Here is a 20038-nt window from a genome sequence, read left to right as displayed (position 1 = left end):
GACCATTCTGGTTGGTAAGTTCTATTTAGATAACAATGATTGTTTCAGGCTACAAAATGCCATGCTCTGGAAATTTTCTTTCCATTTTGTTTTAAGCATAATGGAATACTTTTTTTTAGCAATTTGCAGACATTCAAACACACACAACCAAAAAAAAGAAGTAAACACCAGCGTCTAATGCAATTCTTTAGAAAGCCAAACAACTGTAACGAGTTCAATTTTTGAAATTTATTTTCTGATTGTTTTGTTTTTTTTGGTTTCTTTGTCTGTCTTTGCTCAATTTAGAATGGCGAGAATATGGAACGTGGCTGTGATGAACGTTGTACTTGTAATCGTGGAGAATGGATTTGTTCACCTCGCTGTCAGGGCAAAACCTTTAAACGTGGCACCATGTTGGAGCAGATATCTAGCGGAGAAGAAGGAGAAACAACGAAATGCCGTGAAATTGCTGTCGAAGATGATGAATGTTGCAGCCGAATGGAATGTTCTTCGAATGAAGAAACCTTCCTGCCCACACAATCTACAATGCATACTGATGAAGCTATGAATGGTAGGTACAATAACAAAAACAATACTAGTCAGAATACTTACATACATACATAGTTAGAAGAGAGGGGTTTTACATTAGATGCCTTTAACATCTTCTACCAACAAACAGTGAGAGTATGTAGTTGTACTGATGAACTGCAGTTTAGTTTATACAACATAGATCCACTTAGATCCATTCATTCATTCCTTATTTGTATGTGTGTAATTTTCATTTCATGTCATCATTTGCATTGCTTCTAAATACGAACAACAACAACAATACACACACAAATGCAGCATCCATACATAAAACACGTCCCGATTGCTATTTCAATGGTGGTATTTATAAATTCCGTGAACGTCTGGAAATTGGCTGTGAACAAATTTGCCATTGTGATGAGGGAGGCATTATGAACTGTAGACCACGTTGCCCCGAACGCAACCACACTCGTCCCGACAAATGTGTCTTTGTCAAAGATCCCAAAGATGTTTGCTGTCAGTTGGAATTCTGTGATGTCACATTGGACGATCATGAACAGCGACCACCACCATCGGCCGCCCATAACTCGATAGGAGATGATGGTTATGGTTTCCAAGAGGCACGAGATATCGATGGTGCTGCTGGACAGGGCTCATGCGAATATAAGGGCCAGGTCTATGCTGAGGGCAAACAATTCCATGATGGTTGTGAGCAATTGTGTTTGTGTACTTCCGAAGGAGTACATTGTGCCAAATTGCAGTGTCCCACTTCATTTGGTTTGGATGTTTTGAATCCACACTGTTTACGTTGGGAACCGGAGCCAGCCAACTTCCAACCCATTGCACCCAATTGTTGTCCAGATAGTATGCGTTGTGTAGACAATGGTACCTGTGAATATCATGGTGAAGAATTTGAAAATTGGTCTCAAATACCCACCAATCTGACTGGTAAGTAATAATACTCGAAGCTTTCATTGGCTGTCTTATGCTTATGCTAATCATATACAATGTATTTGAGTTCGAACAATTACTAACCCTCAACTTCCATATGCAATTGCCCCCCTACATAACATTGCCACAGGTTGTGACCAACATTGTTATTGTGAAAATGGTAAGGTAGAGTGCCGCCCAGCCTGTCCCCCCGTTTTGGCATTGCCACCTGCCGATTTGCCTTGTCACCCAGCCCAAGCCCGTCTAGTACCCATACCCGATGATGAATGTTGCAAACATTGGGCTTGTGCTCCTATACCAAATCAAACAGAAAGACCATATCATGGTGGCCAACAACACGAAGAGGATGAAGAAGAGGAGGAGGCCTCACAGGAACACTTGGGACACAATGGTAAATATACGAGTTACGAAAACAAAATTCAAAGCTTTTCTTTTAAAGGGTGCATGAAATGAATGATGCTTCTTCTCACTTTGAATGTGTTTTTCTATGTTTTGTTTTTCTCACTAATTTACCAAAAGGGTCCATCCATGGACCTAAATTGGATATGCTTTGTTTGAGTAGAGCAATGATGTTGTTATTGTTGTGGGTACAAATTTAAGTGTGTCTTATGAAAAAGACGAAAAATGAACCTAAATCCATACAAGTTTCTTATCATCAGAAAAAACTGTCCGCCTGGATATAAAAGCGAAATAAGCATGATAACGCCGTAAAATAACTTCTTTTGTAGCTCCATTAAATGTCAAGCATCCATCAGGTCATTTTCGTATGTAAATCATGCTCTTGCTCTATAACCATCTCTCCTTCTCTACCTTTTCTTCAAAATAAAAATTCATTAACTTCTTTTCTATAACTTAAAATAACCAATTGATTGATAAAACCTCCTCTCTCCTATTATGGTTTCCTTTCTTATTATTTTTAATTTACATATATATTTTTTAATTATTGGTTTAAAGCCAAGGATGACTAATGACTAGAAATTAAATATATGGATTTCAAAAATATATATTTAAATGTCTTTTGATATGTTTTTGATTTGAATTTCCTTATATTCACGAAGAAGAAAACAAGTTCCGCCATAGTAAGTAAAATACAGGCCTAAAAAATAAATAATCCTCAATGGTGTTTCAGTCATCCTTGGCTTTGTTCTATTTAATTATGCACTCACATAATAATAAAACGCTTCATTAAATTAATTTGCATTTGTACATACAAAAATATAAAAAACAAATCTTCACCGCCACACCTTCAGAAACAGCAAAAATGGAGAATGCCACCAAAAAACCTGACTTCTCTATGGGTGGCATTAACAAAGCCGAGGCAGAAAAGAAACCAACCGGAAATGCATTTTATCCGACTTTGGATGGTAAACCACCAAAAGGTGGTGCCCCTTCGACGCCATTTGGGTTCGATTATAAAACTGAAAAGCATGAGAAACATGAAAAGCACGACAAGCATGCCAAGAAACCACCAATTCCGGTTAAACCTCAACAGAACGATGTCAAATATGATGTCCACGAGCCACAAGAAGATGATATACCTGTGCATCAACATCCCGGTCTGGGACCAGGATATGTTCCCGTTCATTTAACACCCGGCGGGGTGGCCATTTCACCTTATGACAGTGTTAATTATAATCAAAATTTGGCACCACAACATCCAGGCCAGGGACCTTATGGACCCTTCTACCACAATGAAGCCTTTAATCCCTATGAACAATATGATCTAAATCCAAACGGTATACCCCAAGGAAAACCACCAGCACCCACAAGTCAATCGGATCTATTTAATATAATAGGAGCCGGAGTTCCAGGTGGCGGAAAGTTGGGGCAGTCTAATTTACCACCACATGTTAGAATAGAACATATCCTCCAACATTTGCAACAAAATGTCAATGCGGGAGCACAGAATGGAGCTCCACCACAGGGACCTTTTGTACATGTGAACACAAGTGGAGCGGGTGGACAGGCTCCACAATATGTACCCATAGTTCATAGTGGCCTACCACCGCCACCACCAGGACATGGCATTGCCATTGTTGATGGTCAGCCTGTTTCATACGGTGGTTATCCTGTAATACCTGGTGTGGGACCAGCACCCGCACATCTCGGCCACAATGCCGGACATACATCAACAACATCGGCCAACGGTTTGCAGACGCAATCTTCCGAGCATGGTGCTGTAACGAAGACCCAAAAAACAGGTTGATTTTAAAACCCTAATATCTCTTTCTGTCTCTTATTCTCTGTCTGTCTCCATATTTCGCATTAATCTACCACATTTCCATTGCATTCTCCCATTGAATAGTTGTTACTAATCCCAAACAAAAAAAAAACTATTAAGTCTACAATTCCATTAAAAATAGGTTGTGGTCATTGTCAGACACTTTTTCATTTATGCACAAACACAACTCAAGATCACAGCACAGCACACAATTAACATTTGTAAATACACAACTGAAAACGTACAAGGGAAGTGGTTAGCCACTCCCAAATATTCCTCCAATATTTGCCTGTAGAAAAGCTTTTAGTTTGGAATCAAACCCCACCAGTAATCAATCTATATTATTTATATATTTATTCAAAACCTTTTTTCATACTCTCAGGTTTCAATAATTTACAACCTGACATTGAAGTCCACACCCTGGAGGCCATTGATGCCCGTACAGTACGCATTGTCTTTACCGTTCCTCAAGTTTATGTTAACTTACATGGTCGCGTGGAATTACGTTATACCAATGGACCTGGCAATGATACATCCAAGTGGGATCAACAAATATTTGCCCCACCAGAAGATTTAATTGCCACCTCACAAATGGAATTCGATTTACCCAGTCTGGAACCAAACTCTTTGTATAAAATTAAAATCACTCTCATTTTAAGAGATTTGAACTCACAACCCACAAGTTCTATATACACGGTGAAGACACCCGCGGAAAGAACCATTACACCACCTCCACCACCATCCGATTATCGTCCCGACTTCCAAGACATCTTCAAGACTGTTGAAGATCCAGAATTGAATGTCAGTGAAAGTAACTCGACGTGGTTGCATTTGACCTGGAAGAAGTTGTCTGATGACCATTTGGATTATGTTGATGGTATACAATTGAGATACAAGGAATTAACGGGAATGATTTACTCTTCCTCACCACTGATACACCGTTCACTCACTTCATATACCATTGAGAATTTGCAACCTGACACCGGATATGAAATTGGACTCTACTACATACCATTCCCCGGTCATGGTGCTGAGTTAAGAGCTGGCCACATGATTAAGGTTCGCACCAGTCCCAAGGTTGATGTGTTTGCTTTCGATGTTACCGTTAATGTTACCAAGATTAAGGCTCAAAGTGTGGAAGTCACATGGAGTGGAGTACCATATCCTGAAGATAAATATGTCAACATCTATAGGGCGATTTACCAAAGTGATTCGGGTAAGGAGGATTCAAGTGTATTCAAGGTGGCGAAGAGAGACAGCTCAACAGGCACATTGATTATGGACTTGAAACCTGGCACCAAATATCGCCTATGGCTGGAGATGTACATGACCAACGGCAAGATTAAGAAGAGTAATGTTGTGAACTTTATCACCAAGCCAGGTGGCAATGCTGCTCCCGGTAAAACTGGTAAGTTGGATTTATTTAAACAGAAATTCAATATCAAGAACTTTGATTAACAATTAATTTCGCAAAATTTTCTAAAGTTTTAACTGCTTACCAAAGGATGCAAGCCTTCTTTGGAGATATTGGTAATATTGAAGTTATTTTGAAAATATTGTCACGATTTTATACTTCTGTTTAATATTGAGAAATTGTTTGCGATATACAGTTGGGCTGACTTCCGTATCGTCAGTTGCTTTGTGTTGTTTAAACTTCGTCAAAATATCTCAGTTGCACATTTATGCATTGTTCCTCGAAAATGTTACTAAATGCACCAGAAATAAAAATGATATATGTTTGCTTTTAGCTGTGTTAAAAATACGTATATTTGACGTTTTGAAATACGTAGCTTCGCAGTTTTTAAGTACTACGGCGTTAAGAAACATAATACTTCACACATTTCCAGTCATTTGCCAAGCAACTGACGATACGGAAGTAAGCCTTGAACTTCTCTAGAGAAAATGTCTTTAGAAAGAACCAAATTTGTGTGAGAATGCATATTTTTATACCCTCCAAATAGTATGGTATATAATATTAAATAATAATATTAAAGAAATGAAAATGTAAAAATTGCATCTGGCAACGCGACACGACTCGACCCATTAAATAATAAATGCAAAAAAAAATAATTTTCGATATTATTTTTCACACCTCCCTATAGGCCCAATCTTATCACTTCCCTGCCGAATACAACATCGAACCCGAAATTGGACAAATGTTGACTTAATTTTATTTATGGGCTGTTATTTTATTACAAAAATGCAAAATCCGCCATAACACACTGCGCGGAAGTGTTCTAGAAACGTTTAAATATATTGCGACTACTGTGGCTCTATTATTTCGCACACCAGTGTAGGTCCACGTTTCGTATAGCGCCTATATAATGCGAAGAGTCGCTTTAAGGAATTAGGTATTAGTCCTATTTGCTCTCCTAATTGGTTGTAATATGGGATTTTGTTTCCAGAGGTTAACAATTATTTCTACCAAATATTGTCCACCGCAAACTTAACGCCCTTTTAACTTGTCTTTACAACAGAGGATGTACTCAATAGAAAACTTGAATGAGGAATCCTTAAAAAAAACTGGAATAATAAACATAGCGCAAGCAGACAATTATTGACTTAATTCGCTATAGAATTTTGAATTTACATTGAAATTTTGTTTTGAAACCAAACTTTACTTTAATCCTGATCTTATATTTTCTCCTAGGTAAACTATTGCATGCTGGTGTTGACCAACCCGTGGGAGATTACTATGGACCATTGGTAGTTGTTTCAGTTGTTGCAGCTTTAGCTATTATGTCAACATTAGTTCTATTGCTGATACTGACCAGAAGGCGTGTTCATCAAACTGCATCGATAACACCACCCCGTAAGAGTGATGCCGCCTACGATAATCCATCGTACAAAGTTGATATACAACAAGAAACAATGAGTAAGTCCTCTTTAAAAAGATTACAATAAATATTCTATTATTAAAAAAAAATGTCTTTACAGATCTGTAGCGGTTTTAAACGATTACCTATTGGATTTCTTGGAAATCCTTTGTCATCGTACATTTTCTCTAATTTCTACTCAAAATCAAAACATGAAATCCTAGTTGTGTCTTAGTAAATAGGTTTGAAAAACAAATTTTATGTAAATATTTAAAATGAAACAAAACGAATTCCCATTATACATATATACAACACATACATATATACTATAATACTAAATACATATGTAGCAATATATATATTTTTGTAATTCGATATTCAAAAACAATGAAACAAAAATTGGTTAAACCATTTCCCAAAAAAAACAATCCAAGCAATGAACGACTAATAAAAATGAGTGAATAAAATATAAAAATAATAGCTGTAGTAAAGTGCCAGAATGTAATTAAAACGAGAAAACAAAGTGAACAGTGAACGAGAATGTTATCTAAATTGGCCCAAATAATGTGTACTGTATGTTTTTCCTAAAAACGAAAATTAACTTAAAAGCCATTATTTAGAAAAAAAAAATGAAAAATAATTTTCAAAATAGTCTTAAGTATAGTACTCATTTCCAGTTACATGTCTTTGTTTTTTCTATAATATTTTGTATATAAAACTATGTAATCTGTATTATTTTTTGTACGTCTATTAATCTATTTGTCTTCCCAAAAATCAAAACGAAATCATGTATTTATTCCAACCATGGTATAACTCCTTCCTTTTTTATATTTTATTTTTAACCACACATGAAAGGCATTGTATAATTTTTAGCTTTACTTTTGCTTAGTTTTACACGTGCAAACGATAATTAAATCTAAGTTCGAAATAATAATAAAAACCTCCAAAAATTAATCAAATTGTGTTTTTAGATGGGAATAGTGATGCAGAAGTCGTGAGTTCAAAACTTCCACAACTTTTAGGTGGTGGCTAAAACCCGCAAGGAACTTTTAAGCAAATTTTCTGAATGTTGTGGTTCGAGGTGTCCAAAAATAGTACACAAGTCCACGGTTCTATGCACCTCAACAATTATGTGTTTGTGTTCGTGTAACAATAGTACAAACATAATTGCGTCGAAGCTTTTTCTTGGCAAAATTAATGTAATAATAAAATAAAGATATAAATAATACATATCGTCACCAAAAATGCCCGAAGACGAAAACAACACGCAAATCGTTTTTTGATGGGATCTGATACATAAAGTTAAAATACATGCTCTGGCAAAATTTCAAGCTTCTACGTTCAAAAACAACGATGCTATTCAAGAAATGGCATTTCGGAAAATGGGATAATATTGCAGATTTTGTTGTAATGACGGATCCCATTCATTTATCCCATTTCATTTCATTTATTACTCACATTCGTATAGGATTGATAATATCCGGAATACTCGTCCGCATAAGAATTATATACCATAAAACAGATTTTCATTTTATAACGTTTTTTGCTTCTTCTGTAAAGTTTTGATTTTGTGTGTTACGTCTTCGGGCATTTATAGTGACGATATGTACATATATCAATTGAAAATCAACTACAAACCTCATGGTTTCATTGAAAACAACAATAGATTTTTATTTATAAAAAATTCATTAATATTAATTTTTCTTATATATTCTCATTGATATACATCGATTGATTTTCAATTGTATGTAGAAAACAATCACCCACCTTCATTAATGTGATCCTACAATTTTAAATTTTCCATTTTTTGTTCTATTACACTGTCATCATCACTGTCACTATCGTCACTGCTGCTGCTGTCCGACGATGTATCGGACTCAGTTTCAACAGATTCATCTTCACTAGTCGAATTGGCAGCAATATGAATATCAGTTATTAGTTCTTTTAACAATTCCGTTTCCAGTTCTTGTAATCCCAATCCCAAATTCTTTTTGAAAACATCAAATAGAACATTTTTCAAATTGTGTGCCAACATTTGTAAATGTGAACTGGGACAAATGGCTTGATTTGCAACATATCTAATGTAATCCTCAATGTAGTAATAATTGAATACCGCTCGCTCGTTTAGACTGAAGCAGTCGTGTGTAATCAGTAGTTGTTTCAGAATCCATTGGGAATTGTTTTGTAATGCCGCAATACAATCTTCCACACATTGTCTACTCAATTCATAATTACGATACAGGGGATAGATAAGGGATCGCCTCATGAAACTAATAACCACATCTTTAAGTGATGTGAACGGTTCGAAATAGGTTAACGTGGCCGATAGAATGCTACGAGTCCAGGCCGATTCACAATTGGGTTCATTCGATGTGAATCTGAAATGAATTAAAAATAAAATGAAACTCTAAATGAAAAACTATGCTTATCAAATAACTTACCTAACATCATAACATATGGCCAGCAATATACTTATGAGACCACAATCAATTTCCATTGGATCATATTGATCTGGCATTTCCATTAGTTCTGGCTTAGAAGTCAGGTTATGTAATAAGTATTCTTCATCACGGTCAAGTGTATTATCTGAAAATTTGCAAAAATAAGTAAAAAACCAATTAAAAGTTTTAAGTCGGACGGACATGCCTAAATCGACTCCAATTTTGTCCGAAACGAATTTCGTTCACACATACTTGGGCTCTACAACAGGCCTGCTCATACAAATAAAAATATATTTTGTTATTGTGTTGGCATGGTAGGATAATTGTACCATGTTGTGCTGGTTTTCAAACACAAACATTTTGATGGTTTCCCAACTATCGTCCAGTCGGATTTTATAAAATTTACGAAAAATAACTTGTATAAACACGTTCTACAATTACACGGATAAGCTAATAGTTAGCATATGCATTCAATATTTTTAAGAGAATCCGGTTTCGTTTATTTTCCATTTGGTCCCAATTTACATTAGGCAAGTTTACTTGCGGCAAGTCACAGTTTGTGGAAGAGACACGTTAGGGGAATGGAAATGGAATAAAATTGCTCGTACCGGCAATTTTCAGGCAATTCCTTCTATATTTTTCGTTTTTACATTAATTCCAATGGTTTTTTCCGAAACAGAATTGCCTATATAAACGCAAGAGGCAAGTTAAAAAGAGAACGAGAAAAATTGCCACAATGAAAATCGCGTAAGTCCCGATTTACATTAGGCGACTTTACTTGTGGCAAATTTTCTCGTTCCTTTTTAAAATTATCTCTTGCGTTTATACAGGCAATTCTGTTTCGCAAGTTTTGTTTTCAAAACATTGGAATTAATATTAACAAGTAAAAAAGTATCAGTCGGCTTTGCCGACAGAGATATACCCTCAACCATTTTTCCCAAAATACGTATGTATTTAGGGGGTTTTAAAAATTTTGGGCGTTTGAACAGACAAAATTGTTGATTAGGATTAAAGATCAAAAGTTTTGTGGAGGAGATACTAAAAGGAATGGATCGACATTGACCGTTATGGAAGTGGATCTCCAACCACAACATATGGTGCCATAGGGGGTTTTACACTCTTCGGGCTATTTGCTCAAGAAGTATGGACTTGCCCCTAAAAAAACTTTTACCATCGTAAATGAGGCAGCGAATGCAAGTTGCTTCAACAAAAATCAAAATGATTCGATGTCAGGTCTTAAAGTGAACTTATCCGAAATTTTGTGTGGGAGGTACCGGATGGAGTGGACAAATATAGTCCATATTTGAACCTGATCTATATCTAGTAAATATATTAGGATGTGTAAAGTATAGACCAATTCGGTCACTCCATTCAAGAGTTACCGTACGAACAAATTTTCCGAACATTTTTGAACTTTTGTGGGGGAGGTACCTGAAGGAGTGGACCGATATGGCTTTTCTTCAAACATAAACTATGTTTGGACAAAATATTACTAAGGCCATATTGTGGACCGAATCGGCAGATCCGTTCGAGAGTTATCTTGCGCTCCAACCACCTCACACGGTGTCATAGGGGTTGTTTGCAACTTTCATGCTATTTTCTCAGGAAGTATGGACTTGCCCCTGATGTAACTTGTACCGTCGTATGGAGGGCAGTGAATACAAGTTGCTAAAACAAAAATCAGAGCGATTCGAGAGATGGCCCTAAACTGGATTTTTCTGAAATTTTGTGTGGGAGGTACCCGAAGGAGTGGACCTATTGAGACCATATGGGAACCTCATATTACTCTGGTAGAAAGTTTACGCTATACAAAGTATGGACCAAATTGGTCACTCCCTTCAAGAGTTATCGTGCGCACAAACTTTCCGAACATTTTCGAACTTTTGTGGGGGAGGTACCGGAAAGAGTGGACCGATGTAGCTCATCTTCGAACTTAAACTAAGTTTGGGCAAAATATTACGAAAGCCAAAATTTTAACGGAATCGGTTCATCCGTTCGAGAGTTATCGTGCGCTCCAGCCAGCAGGATAGACAGACAGACGGACGGACATGGCTAGATCGACTCCAAATTGCCTGAAACACATTTCGTCCAAACATACTTGTTGGGGTCTAAAACCATTATTTCGATGAGGCACATTTTCATCGTATCAAAGTGTATATGTCCTCCCTAGCCTAAAGGCTGAGGGTATAAAAACGAAAAATATAAAAGGAATTGCCTGAAAATTGCCGGTACGAGCAATTTTTTTCCATTTCCATTCCCCTAACCAAACTGAGACTTACCGCAAGTAAACTTGCCTAATGAAAATTGGTACTAAATGTTGGTAAAGACACAAAATACAAGACAGCAATGTTTATCAACAGTTACATATCGAGTCGCAAACAAAGAAATAAAAACGGAAAAGGTACATAATAGAAACATTAAGAAACTCAAAAAAAAATTTTCGCCACTATCGTAGAAACTATCGTCATTCATTCGGTAATAATATTAGTGCCGATATTCCAAATTGAAGGTTTTCCTGCACCAAACTGAGCGACGAATGAATCGTTTTCATTTCATTCTCGAACAAAATGTCCGCAAAACTATCGAGAAACATTCGAAAACGATATCGTGTTCGATAGCAATAGTATGGTGAGCTATTATTGTAAATATTTTCTCCAAAAAAATACTATTTACAGACAGTTGGTTCTGAAAATGCATCCCAAATCTTTTTACCTTTTGGCAAAACAAAGTGCCAATTTTCAACCAATTCGGTTGTGATTATTTGCGAAAGTAGTTAAAACTTTCAATACACTTCAATTTACAAAAATTTCATTTGGAAATATGGCTAAATCCCACATACTACCGTAAGACGGCCGGTGCCGCTATAAAGAAGCTATACAAAAACCCGTATGTCCCGTTTTCAATACCATGAATTCTGACTTAACAACATATTCTTATCCCTTTCTTTTTAAAAACCAATAGAATCTGTTAAAAATGTTGCTATACATACCTTTGAAATTGAATGTGAAATGCATGGGATTGTCCAAACCATCAGGTACTTGTAACTCTACGAAATTCAATTTGTATTGATCACGGCAAAAGTTTTTCATTTCATCAACATCTCGATCTATAAGACGTTGCAACGGACTAACTCTATCGGGTTCTGGCATGCGGGTAATTGTATCTAAATCACACTGTAAATACCTATATGATTAAAAATACTTGAATAATTGTAATTTTGGGTAAAACTTACGTCACAACTTTTTATTTTTCCACGGAATTTACTGGCAAATCCATAGGCGAATGATCCTTCAGGTCGCAATAGTTCAGCATTGTTATCAATTTTTAGCAGGCAATTTTCTGTAATTCTTTTTAATTTCCACAAATCTAAGGGACGTTCCGCATTCTTGGTTTTGTTTTCTTGGGAATTTTTCTCAGGACGTTCCTCCTCACTATGGGGTAAGCATGGTAGCGAAACTCTTAGTACACTGTCTTTGGTGTCATATGTAAAGTAAATGTTCTTCAAATCTTTCATATCAAAACGGCGTGAAGAACGAAACCTGAAGCAGAATCATTATCTTAATAATTTTGTCACAAACAAATGAACCTCATACTTACTTATAGAGCTGGACGTCTAAATAGACAAGAACATGATAGTCTTCTATGAAGATATCACAATTCCTTACATTCTCCACAAATCTTCCTACGACACCATCACCACCAGTATTTCCTTTTGCTTTTCTAACTTGGAACTCCAATTCACACACATCCTCTCTATAAGAGTGACTGATTTGGGATAAATTTGTCATATCGGGGATTAATAAAGGATCCACGGGCGAAAATGATTTGAAATTAAAAAACGGAGATCAACTAAAAGAAAAAACACAGATGAAAAACGTGTTCAAGAAAAACTTTTCATATTATAGTAGTATAGGAATGTCATTCCCTATCTTACTTACTTCCACATTGATTATTAATTTCCTCAATATATGCACGACAAGGATCTCCAAAACAGCCAACAAAATTAATTTAATTAGTATTTTTCAATTAAAAACAGAAGAGTCGATGAAGCAAAACACCGAACTATGATAAAAACAAAGCCAACCTCAAAAACCTACCGCCGTAAGAGAAGAAACACAGGAGAATGGTAAAATGGACGATAAAGAACAAAACCAAGACAGCTGACACAACAATGTTGACGAATGGGGGAAAAGACAACAAGGCATAACAGCTGATTTAGAGTACACGTAGCCAAATGTTAGTTGTAAGTAGGTTCACATCGTATCGTCCGATTGGAATGGTTAATTATGTCTTGTAGTACGTTTACATGTAACCAGATATAATAAACCCACTGGCTTTCAAATGTCAATTCCATTTCGTATACATGAAATAAAACATCATAAAGAAGGTTATCCCTGCAAAATGCTATAATATAAACTGTGTCATTAAATGTCATTTAATCCCTGCAGATAATTGTCTACATAGGTGACATAGAACGAATAATGCCTCATTTATGCTACTAATAAATCCTCCAGTGGATTTGAATCATTATAAAGATTTTACACCTTTCGGAGGATTTAAATGGCAATCAGCTGATTTTTGTTTATGCATACGATTTCAACTGTCAATTCTTTTGCGTATAAGTCAAAAGAAAACTCATCTGAAATCCATAGGATTTGCAATTTCACTATTGTCATCATATGTTTCTCCATAGAAATACAAACGCCAACCAGCACAAGAATTTGGTGTATCGATGGCCATAGAGGAGACATTTTGTTCGGCATCATCTGGAGCAGCGTAGAAATGGGGACGCAGAAAGCTACTGCAAATTGGATTTTGGGTATTACATACTAGAGGCGGAACAGGAGCACCACTACCTCTACCACGTCCTCCGCGATTAACACCACCGCGCCCACAAGCGGGTATATTTCGTCCATTCCGTTTAAAAAAGAAATATGGTCTATAACCACCAACGCCGCCTCCACGTCCTCTGCCACGTACAAACCGAGGAGCTCCGCCTGCACCGACTGGAAGATTCATTTTGTGTGTGTGTTATACTGATGAATTAATTGAATGAAATAAAAAAAGTGAAATGAAAATAAGCATAATGATTATCACACTAAAAAATTAATCAGTTCTTTCTTCTTATTATTGTACCTCTGCAAGATTTCAAAATTAAGCCAAGTTTCTGTCAACAATTTTCTGGTCATTGCATTATAAATGGAGGCTTAAATTTCCTTTAGCGCCTCTTAATTAATAATTAAACACTAAACTCAAACAATGCCGCCAAACAATTTGTATGCAAATATTTGTCGCGCATTTTCAGCATATTGTATTGAATGGTACGTATGACAACCAAAATTAGTAGGCAACATTGTTCATCGCCTGGAAATATCAAGATCATGTTCGAACGTTCCCAACGCCACTCTTTCCCACCCCTTCCGACCGCGGGGGCGACCTCCCCATTACGTAGGGATCGCGTACACATCATGATCCGGAGCATGATGGGATAAAAGTTTGCATTGAATACCAGTTACAGAAGAATTCTTCAACAGCTAGTGTATACTATAGTAGTTGCGTCTTTTTACTTTTTCAGTAATAATTATTCAGTAATTTATTTTCAGAGAGTAAAAAAGATTTTTTCTTTTATACGGAAAGTAAAAATGCAGCATTTAGTAACATTTTGTAATAATTGGGACAAATTATCACGTAAAAAGACACAGCTAGCATTACGTATTTAGTCTTATGCCAGACGACGTACAAAGTCATCAATGTCGAATTACATGTCACTTTTTCATTCATTTTTGACAAATTTACGTCTGCCGGCTGCCAACAAAAACAGCTGTCATATGAGTTGCCACATAATTTTTGTGGTCGCAGGTAGCAAATTTGACATGTCAGTCGACATTAGTTTCGTCTCTTTACTTTTTCAGTAATAATTATTACAAATTATTAGGTAAAAAGACACAGCTATTGATGGCTTGTGTAAAGACGTCTTTGCTTTTACTTACCGTAGTATACTTACCTGTATCTCACTGACCTTAATCTTGTTTTCTTTTCCTTTCTTTATTTTCTTTAAGTAAAGCAAAGGTATTTGCTTGTCTTTTCCGCAAAATAAAATCTGAAATTACAAACTTATGCAAAATTAATTTCCTAAAAGCCTGCGAGATGGCAATGTGTTATCAAATATATGAGACCACAGTATTTGTCTATCCAAAGTACGTGTGTACTTTATGACAGCATCTGATCTACACTTGAAAGCTAATACTTGTGTATCAGTTGGTTTGAAATGTGTAGTTAATTTTTTTAGCGGAATATCACCATATGTTTGCCATATGAGAAGGATATTCTTCATTGTTTGTATCCAAGGCAAAGCTGTATCTTCCTCAATATTCCGTAAAAATAGTATGAATCTTTCAAGTTTTATTATTTTCTGTTCTATAGAATAAGAATCTTCATGTTCAATTAACTCCTATCATGCCTGTTACAAAGTTTCTTGTTTCACGATATCTACGTCTAGTGGAGTGTACAAGTGATGTTTGGAATTTTACGTGGAAGTATGATAAATCGCATAGATATCGCAATACCATTGAAAATTATGTTGTTTTTAGCGAAGTTTATTGTTATTGAGCATACGATATGCATCAAATCAATTGCAATGGGTATTATATAGCCTGGCACAATTTCATTAAACATTTGGTTTAATGTGCTACGCAAAAATTTAGAATGTGATGGCGCGAAATCTAAAACGTTCAACACAATTATAGCGTTTATGCTATTGGCGATATGTAATACTTCATGCTTTGTTATAAAAAACTCTAAGGCCTAATATAAGTTCCCAGTCAGAATGAAGGCCATGTATTTGGAAAATGTATGCTATACGTATTACATCTTCAAACAATTCTACTTCCATTCCATCGAGTGTTAGTACACATAGCCTTTCATTTTCAGGCATTTCATTGAAGGAATCTCTTAAAAAAATTGTGGTTTCTTCATCAAAACCTACATCTCTTTTGGAGAGCTGCGCTTCTAGAAATGATGCTGGTGGAATGGGAGCATTTTCGTCTATTCTCAATGATTCATACATTGTTCTAGACTTCAGTAAGTAAGTATGAAGTATTCTCATTTGCCTTACATTGTAGGGTTGTACATATTGACCACTAATAAGCCCAGCGAAAATAACTCTATCAGCAACGTTTTCGAAGGCTGCTTCCGCATCATGTTGGGGAACATTCACGTTATCAACATGATCTTGAAGAGCGTCTTCGAAGACTGCTTCCGCATTATCTTGGAGAATGTCCTCCAAAACTGCTTCCCCATTATCTTCGTTATTATTATTATTATTATTTAGGGGGTTTGGCTCTATGCCCTCTATAATTTGGTCAATGTCTTCCAAGACTGCTTCCGCATTATCTTGGAGAATGTCCTCCAAAACTGCTTCCGCATTATCTGCGGGAAGATTATTATTTTGTGGGGCGTTGGGTTGTATGCCCTCTATAATTTGGTGAATGTCTTCCAAGACTGCTTCCGCATTATCTTGAAGAATTTCCTCCACAACTGGTTCCGCATTATCTGCGGGAAGATTATTATTTTGTGGGGCGTTGGGTTGTACATTTGCTAAAACGTCTACGTTAACAATGATTGGTCTTTGTGGCAAGGGTAAGTTTCGGCTTGGTACCGATGAGGTGAATACCCTATTACCCCCGCAATCATCGTTATACGTAAAATGATCGCTGCACAATGAAATGACATAATTTTCAAAATCATTACTTTGGAAAATACCTTGCGACCGAGCAACCAATGATTTTGAAAATAATGTCATTTCATTGTGACAAGAAAAATAATTTTCATTTCACAATCACAGCCGAATTGGATTGGAAGCAGCCTGAAAAATAATTTTCATTTCACAATCACAGCCGAATTGGATTGGAAGCAGCCTGAAAAACAGCAGGATTTTAATCAAAGGAAGCAAATCAAAGCGAAGCAAATCAAAGCGAAGCAAATCAAATCAGCGCAGTAAGTATGTGTTCCAAACTTCATATTAAAGCGATTTATCGATGGGTGTCCGTCCGTCCGTCCGTCCATCCATTAAAAATTGTAATTGTAAATTTGTAATTTTACATGATTATTTTTCATACATTTCCTAAATTCATTTTCATTTTTCATTTTCAGGAAGAAACCACCATGTACCGAAAACGACAAATGCCGAGAAATGTAAGTATATATTTTATTATTTTTTTTTTTATTTTATTTTTTATTTAAATATATTTGTTTTTTCTTTTTTTTTAGGGAACCATACAGGAAATAAAAACACACATAAAAACGTGCATAAATGGCAGCCAGTCCCAGTCGACCACCAGAAACACCACGGAACAAGATTTCGAGTGTGGATGTCGCCTATGTGCTCCAACAGTGAAGGTGGAGCGCCGTATTAAGAGAGAGAGAAGGGAAGAACGAGAGGTGGGGGTGGTGGTGGCTTCCATCGATTTGACAGGGGAGGACGACGTGGAAGAGCTGCTGCCACAGGAAGAGCACCTATGGCAGGTGGAGAAGCAGCTGCAAGCAGCAACAGCAAGAGTTTGTGCAACAGATGCAGCAAAAACAGCATCAAATTGAACAATTACAAATGCAACTGCAACAACTGCAACTGCAACAGCAACAACATCAACAAATGCAACTGCAACAGCAACAAAATCACGTGGATTTGCCAGCAGAAATGGCAAATGTAAATTTGCAGTAGGATTAAAATTAATATTATTATAATTATTCATGCTATTATTACTTTACTTACCATTATTACATGCTATTATTACTTTACTTACCTTTACCTTTCATGATATTATTATTACTTCATTACTTACTATTATTACTTCATGTTCATGCTATTATTACTTACTTATTAATCAACTATAATAAAAATTTTTGAATAGAAAAATTAAAATATTTTATTTAAAAGGGATAAGGAATCTTAATAGAAAAAAAATTAGCCGCGGCGAATAAAAATAATGTACAGACATGTTTTTATTCGCCGCGGCGAATAATAATTGAAAAAAATTCGCCGCGGCGAATAAAAATTGGAAAAAATTCGCCGCGGCGAATAAAAATAATATACTCACATGTTTTTATTCGCCGCGGCGAATAAAAATTGAAAAAAATTCGCCGCGGCGAATAAAAATAATATACTCACATGTTTTTATTCGCATCCGCATTCTTGGTTTTGTTTTCTTGAGAATTTTTCTCAGGACGTTCCTCCTCACTATGGGGTAAGCATGGTAGCGAAACTCTTAGTGCACTGTCTTTGGTGTCATATGTAAAGTAAATGTTCTTCAAATCTTTCATATCAAAACGGCGTGAAGAACGAAACCTGGAGCAGAATCATTATCTTAATAATTTTATCACAAACAAATGAACCTCATACTTACTTATAGAGCTGGACGTCTAAATAGACAAGAACATGATAGTCTTCTATGAAGATATCACAATTCCTTACATTCTCCACAAATCTTCCTACGACACCATCACCACCAGCATTTCCTTTTGCTTTTCTAACTTGGAACTCCAATTCACACACATCCTCTCTATAAGAGTGACTGATTTGGGATAAATTTGTCATATCGGGGATTAATAAAGGATCCACGGGCGAAAATGATTTGAAATTAAAAGGGAGATCAACTAAAAGAAAAAACACAGACGAAAAACGTGTTCAAGAAAAACTTTTCATGTTATAGTAGTATAGGAATGTCATTCCCTATCATACCTACTTCCACATTGATTATTAATTTCTTCAATATATGCACGACAAGGAAATCACCAAAACAGCCAACAAAATTAATTTAATTAGTATTTTTCAATTAAAAACAAAAGAGTTGCTCGAACTATGAAGCAAAACACCGAACTATGATAACAACAAAGCCAACCTCAAAAACTTACCGTCGTAAAAGAATAAACACAGGAGAATGGCAAAATGGACGATAAAGAACAAAACCAAGACAGCTGACACAACAATGTTGACGAATGGGGGAAGAGACAACATGGCTTAACAGCTGATTTAGAGTACAAATAGCCAAATGTTAGTCCCAATTTACATTAGGCGAGTTTACTTGCGGCAATTGTCAGTTTGTAGGTGAGAGAGGGTGATGAGAGGCAAAGGGTTACCATATGCCTCACCCCTCTCTCCTACAAAATGACAATTGCCGCAAGTAAACTCGCCCAATGTAAATTGGAACTTAGTTGTAAGTAGGTTCACATCGTATCGTCCGATTGGAATGGTTAACTAAGTTTTGTAGTACGTTTACATGTAACCAGATTTAATAAACCCACTGGGTTTCAGATGTCAATTCCATTTCGTATACATGAAATAAAACCTCATAAAGAAGGTTATAGCACGGTTACACTACAGCTTTTTGCCGGGTTAACCCACTTCATGAGGATTTATTGCTTAATCTGGTCAAATCTGACCAGATTTGCCATACAAAAATTAAATCCTCTTATGACTGGGTTTATTTTAAATCCGGCACAAATCCACCAAAAATACAGTGTTGTATTCGGTATTTGTGCAAAAAAATCCAACTCTACTCAAAAAGTACCAAAAGTTGCAACTGTTTTTGCAACAGAGTTAGTCGTGTTTTACACGTTTACGATTGGTCGCATGAGATTTTATGGAGTTAATAAATCTAAAGTTATTTGAAAATCATAAAATTATTTATTTTTTTACTTTAGACACTATTTTAAACAAAAAGTACGCTTGATACCATGATACAAAAATGTATCCCTGTGTGTAAAATATACCAATATGAGAAATTGTCATACGAGAAATTGTAAAAGTGTAAAACACGACTTTATTAGTTATTTTGTATGTATACGTAAACAAACATCAGCTGACAGTTTATATCCTCGAAAAGCTAAGTGTAACCAGCAAAGATTAACCCACTGGATCTATTAAACCCAGTGGGTTAACCTTCAATAGTGTAACCGGGGTATTAACCCGCCAAAAATCTATAATATAAACTGTGTCATTCAATGTCATTTAATTTAATATGAGAATGTGTGTGTGAATTTAATGGTTTGAGGAAAATCAAAATAGTTTTGATTTTCGAAATGAAACCCAGTCAATCCGATGAATG

The 20038-nt window shown here is 36.0% G+C and overlaps 5 protein-coding genes across 15 annotated transcripts in view; 2 read left to right on the top strand and 3 right to left on the bottom strand.

Moving 5' to 3' along the window:
* sas (stranded at second transmembrane protein) overlaps nt 1-7445 on the top strand; it is a 123441-nt gene extending 115996 nt beyond the window's left edge. For 3 of the 7 annotated variants that reach the window (XM_073962986.1, XM_073962978.1, XM_073962995.1), the window contains exons 4-10: nt 286-550; nt 826-1455; nt 1589-1849; nt 2709-3659; nt 4062-5087; nt 6330-6554; nt 6617-7445. In XM_073962986.1, coding sequence (XP_073819087.1) covers nt 286-550; nt 826-1455; nt 1589-1849; nt 2709-3659; nt 4062-5087; nt 6330-6554; nt 6617-6624 — 3366 coding nt within the window. In that variant the 3' untranslated portion in view covers nt 6625-7445. The remainder of the gene's footprint in view (nt 1-285; nt 551-825; nt 1456-1588; nt 1850-2708; nt 3660-4061; nt 5088-6329; nt 6555-6616) is intronic. The other 4 variants (XM_073963025.1, XM_073963018.1, XM_073963008.1 and 1 more) reach the window with 2 other exon arrangements.
* A 717-nt stretch (nt 7446-8162) lies between these two features.
* LOC141390237 (protein SHQ1 homolog) lies at nt 8163-18882 on the bottom strand. 2 transcript variants are annotated; one of them, XM_073963037.1, is made up of 7 exons: nt 14073-14676; nt 12875-13972; nt 12534-12785; nt 12169-12475; nt 11926-12109; nt 8937-9081; nt 8163-8873 (listed from the first exon to the last, which is right to left on the bottom strand). In XM_073963037.1, the coding sequence occupies exons 3-7, from the start codon at nt 12722-12724 to the stop codon at nt 8279-8281; spliced, it is 1422 nt and encodes a 473-aa protein (XP_073819138.1). In that variant the 5' UTR covers nt 12725-12785; nt 12875-13972; nt 14073-14676; the 3' UTR covers nt 8163-8278. The 2 variants fall into 2 exon arrangements, with proteins under 2 accessions (XP_073819138.1, XP_073819147.1); XM_073963046.1 differs by lacking the exons at nt 12875-13972; nt 14073-14676 and adding an exon at nt 18677-18882.
* Nucleotides 13572-13955, bottom strand: LOC141391253 (DNA replication licensing factor REC-like). The gene has a single exon (XM_073964169.1). It carries the CDS (start codon nt 13953-13955, stop codon nt 13572-13574), a length of 384 nt encoding a protein of 127 aa, XP_073820270.1.
* On the top strand, nt 14853-17531 carry LOC141390250 (uncharacterized). Of its 4 annotated transcripts, none has more exons than XM_073963091.1 (4): nt 14853-14871; nt 16780-16931; nt 17088-17129; nt 17205-17531. In XM_073963091.1, exons 3-4 carry the CDS (start codon nt 17100-17102, stop codon nt 17529-17531), a joined length of 357 nt encoding a protein of 118 aa, XP_073819192.1. In that variant the 5' UTR covers nt 14853-14871; nt 16780-16931; nt 17088-17099. The 4 variants fall into 4 exon arrangements, with proteins under 4 accessions (XP_073819192.1, XP_073819202.1, XP_073819175.1 ...); XM_073963101.1 differs by having other exon boundaries at nt 14859-14871; nt 16832-16931; XM_073963074.1 differs by lacking the exon at nt 14853-14871 and adding an exon at nt 15194-15320.
* LOC141390246 (protein SHQ1 homolog) lies at nt 17141-18804 on the bottom strand. The gene is made up of 4 exons (XM_073963057.1): nt 18673-18804; nt 18338-18587; nt 18103-18279; nt 17141-17822 (listed from the first exon to the last, which is right to left on the bottom strand). Exons 2-4 carry the CDS (start codon nt 18526-18528, stop codon nt 17819-17821), a joined length of 372 nt encoding a protein of 123 aa, XP_073819158.1. The 5' UTR covers nt 18529-18587; nt 18673-18804; the 3' UTR covers nt 17141-17818.
* Nucleotides 18883-20038: the final 1156 nt, after the last annotated feature.

This window comes from Musca autumnalis, unplaced genomic scaffold (assembly GCF_047663935.1).
Source record: "Musca autumnalis isolate F117 unplaced genomic scaffold, ASM4766393v1 scaffold_1, whole genome shotgun sequence".
Taxonomy (NCBI): domain Eukaryota; kingdom Metazoa; phylum Arthropoda; class Insecta; order Diptera; family Muscidae; genus Musca; species Musca autumnalis.
This window is presented reverse-complemented; position numbering and strand designations above follow the sequence as displayed.

What these genes read in the sequence shown, in the direction of transcription:
- LOC141390250 (XM_073963091.1), top strand. Translation starts at nt 17,100, where the DNA reads ATGTACCGAAAACGACAAATGCCGAGAAAT. An exon ending in AACGACAAATGCCGAGAAAT is followed by an intron (nt 17,130 to 17,204) that starts GTAAGTATATAT and finishes CTTTTTTTTTAG; the next exon opens with GGAACCATACAGGAAATAAA.
- LOC141390237 (XM_073963046.1), bottom strand. Translation starts at nt 12,724, where the DNA reads ATGACAAATTTATCCCAAATCAGTCACTCTTATAGAGAGGATGTGTGT. An exon ending in TTAGACGTCCAGCTCTATAA is followed by an intron (nt 12,476 to 12,533) that starts GTAAGTATGAGG and finishes ATTCTGCTTCAG; the next exon opens with GTTTCGTTCTTCACGCCGTT. An exon ending in GAAAAATAAAAAGTTGTGAC is followed by an intron (nt 12,110 to 12,168) that starts GTAAGTTTTACC and finishes AGGTATTTACAG; the next exon opens with TGTGATTTAGATACAATTAC.
- LOC141391253 (XM_073964169.1), bottom strand. Translation starts at nt 13,955, where the DNA reads ATGAATCTTCCAGTCGGTGCAGGCGGAGCTCCTCGGTTTGTACGTGGC.
- LOC141390246 (XM_073963057.1), bottom strand. Translation starts at nt 18,528, where the DNA reads ATGACAAATTTATCCCAAATCAGTCACTCTTATAGAGAGGATGTGTGT. An exon ending in TTAGACGTCCAGCTCTATAA is followed by an intron (nt 18,280 to 18,337) that starts GTAAGTATGAGG and finishes ATTCTGCTCCAG; the next exon opens with GTTTCGTTCTTCACGCCGTT.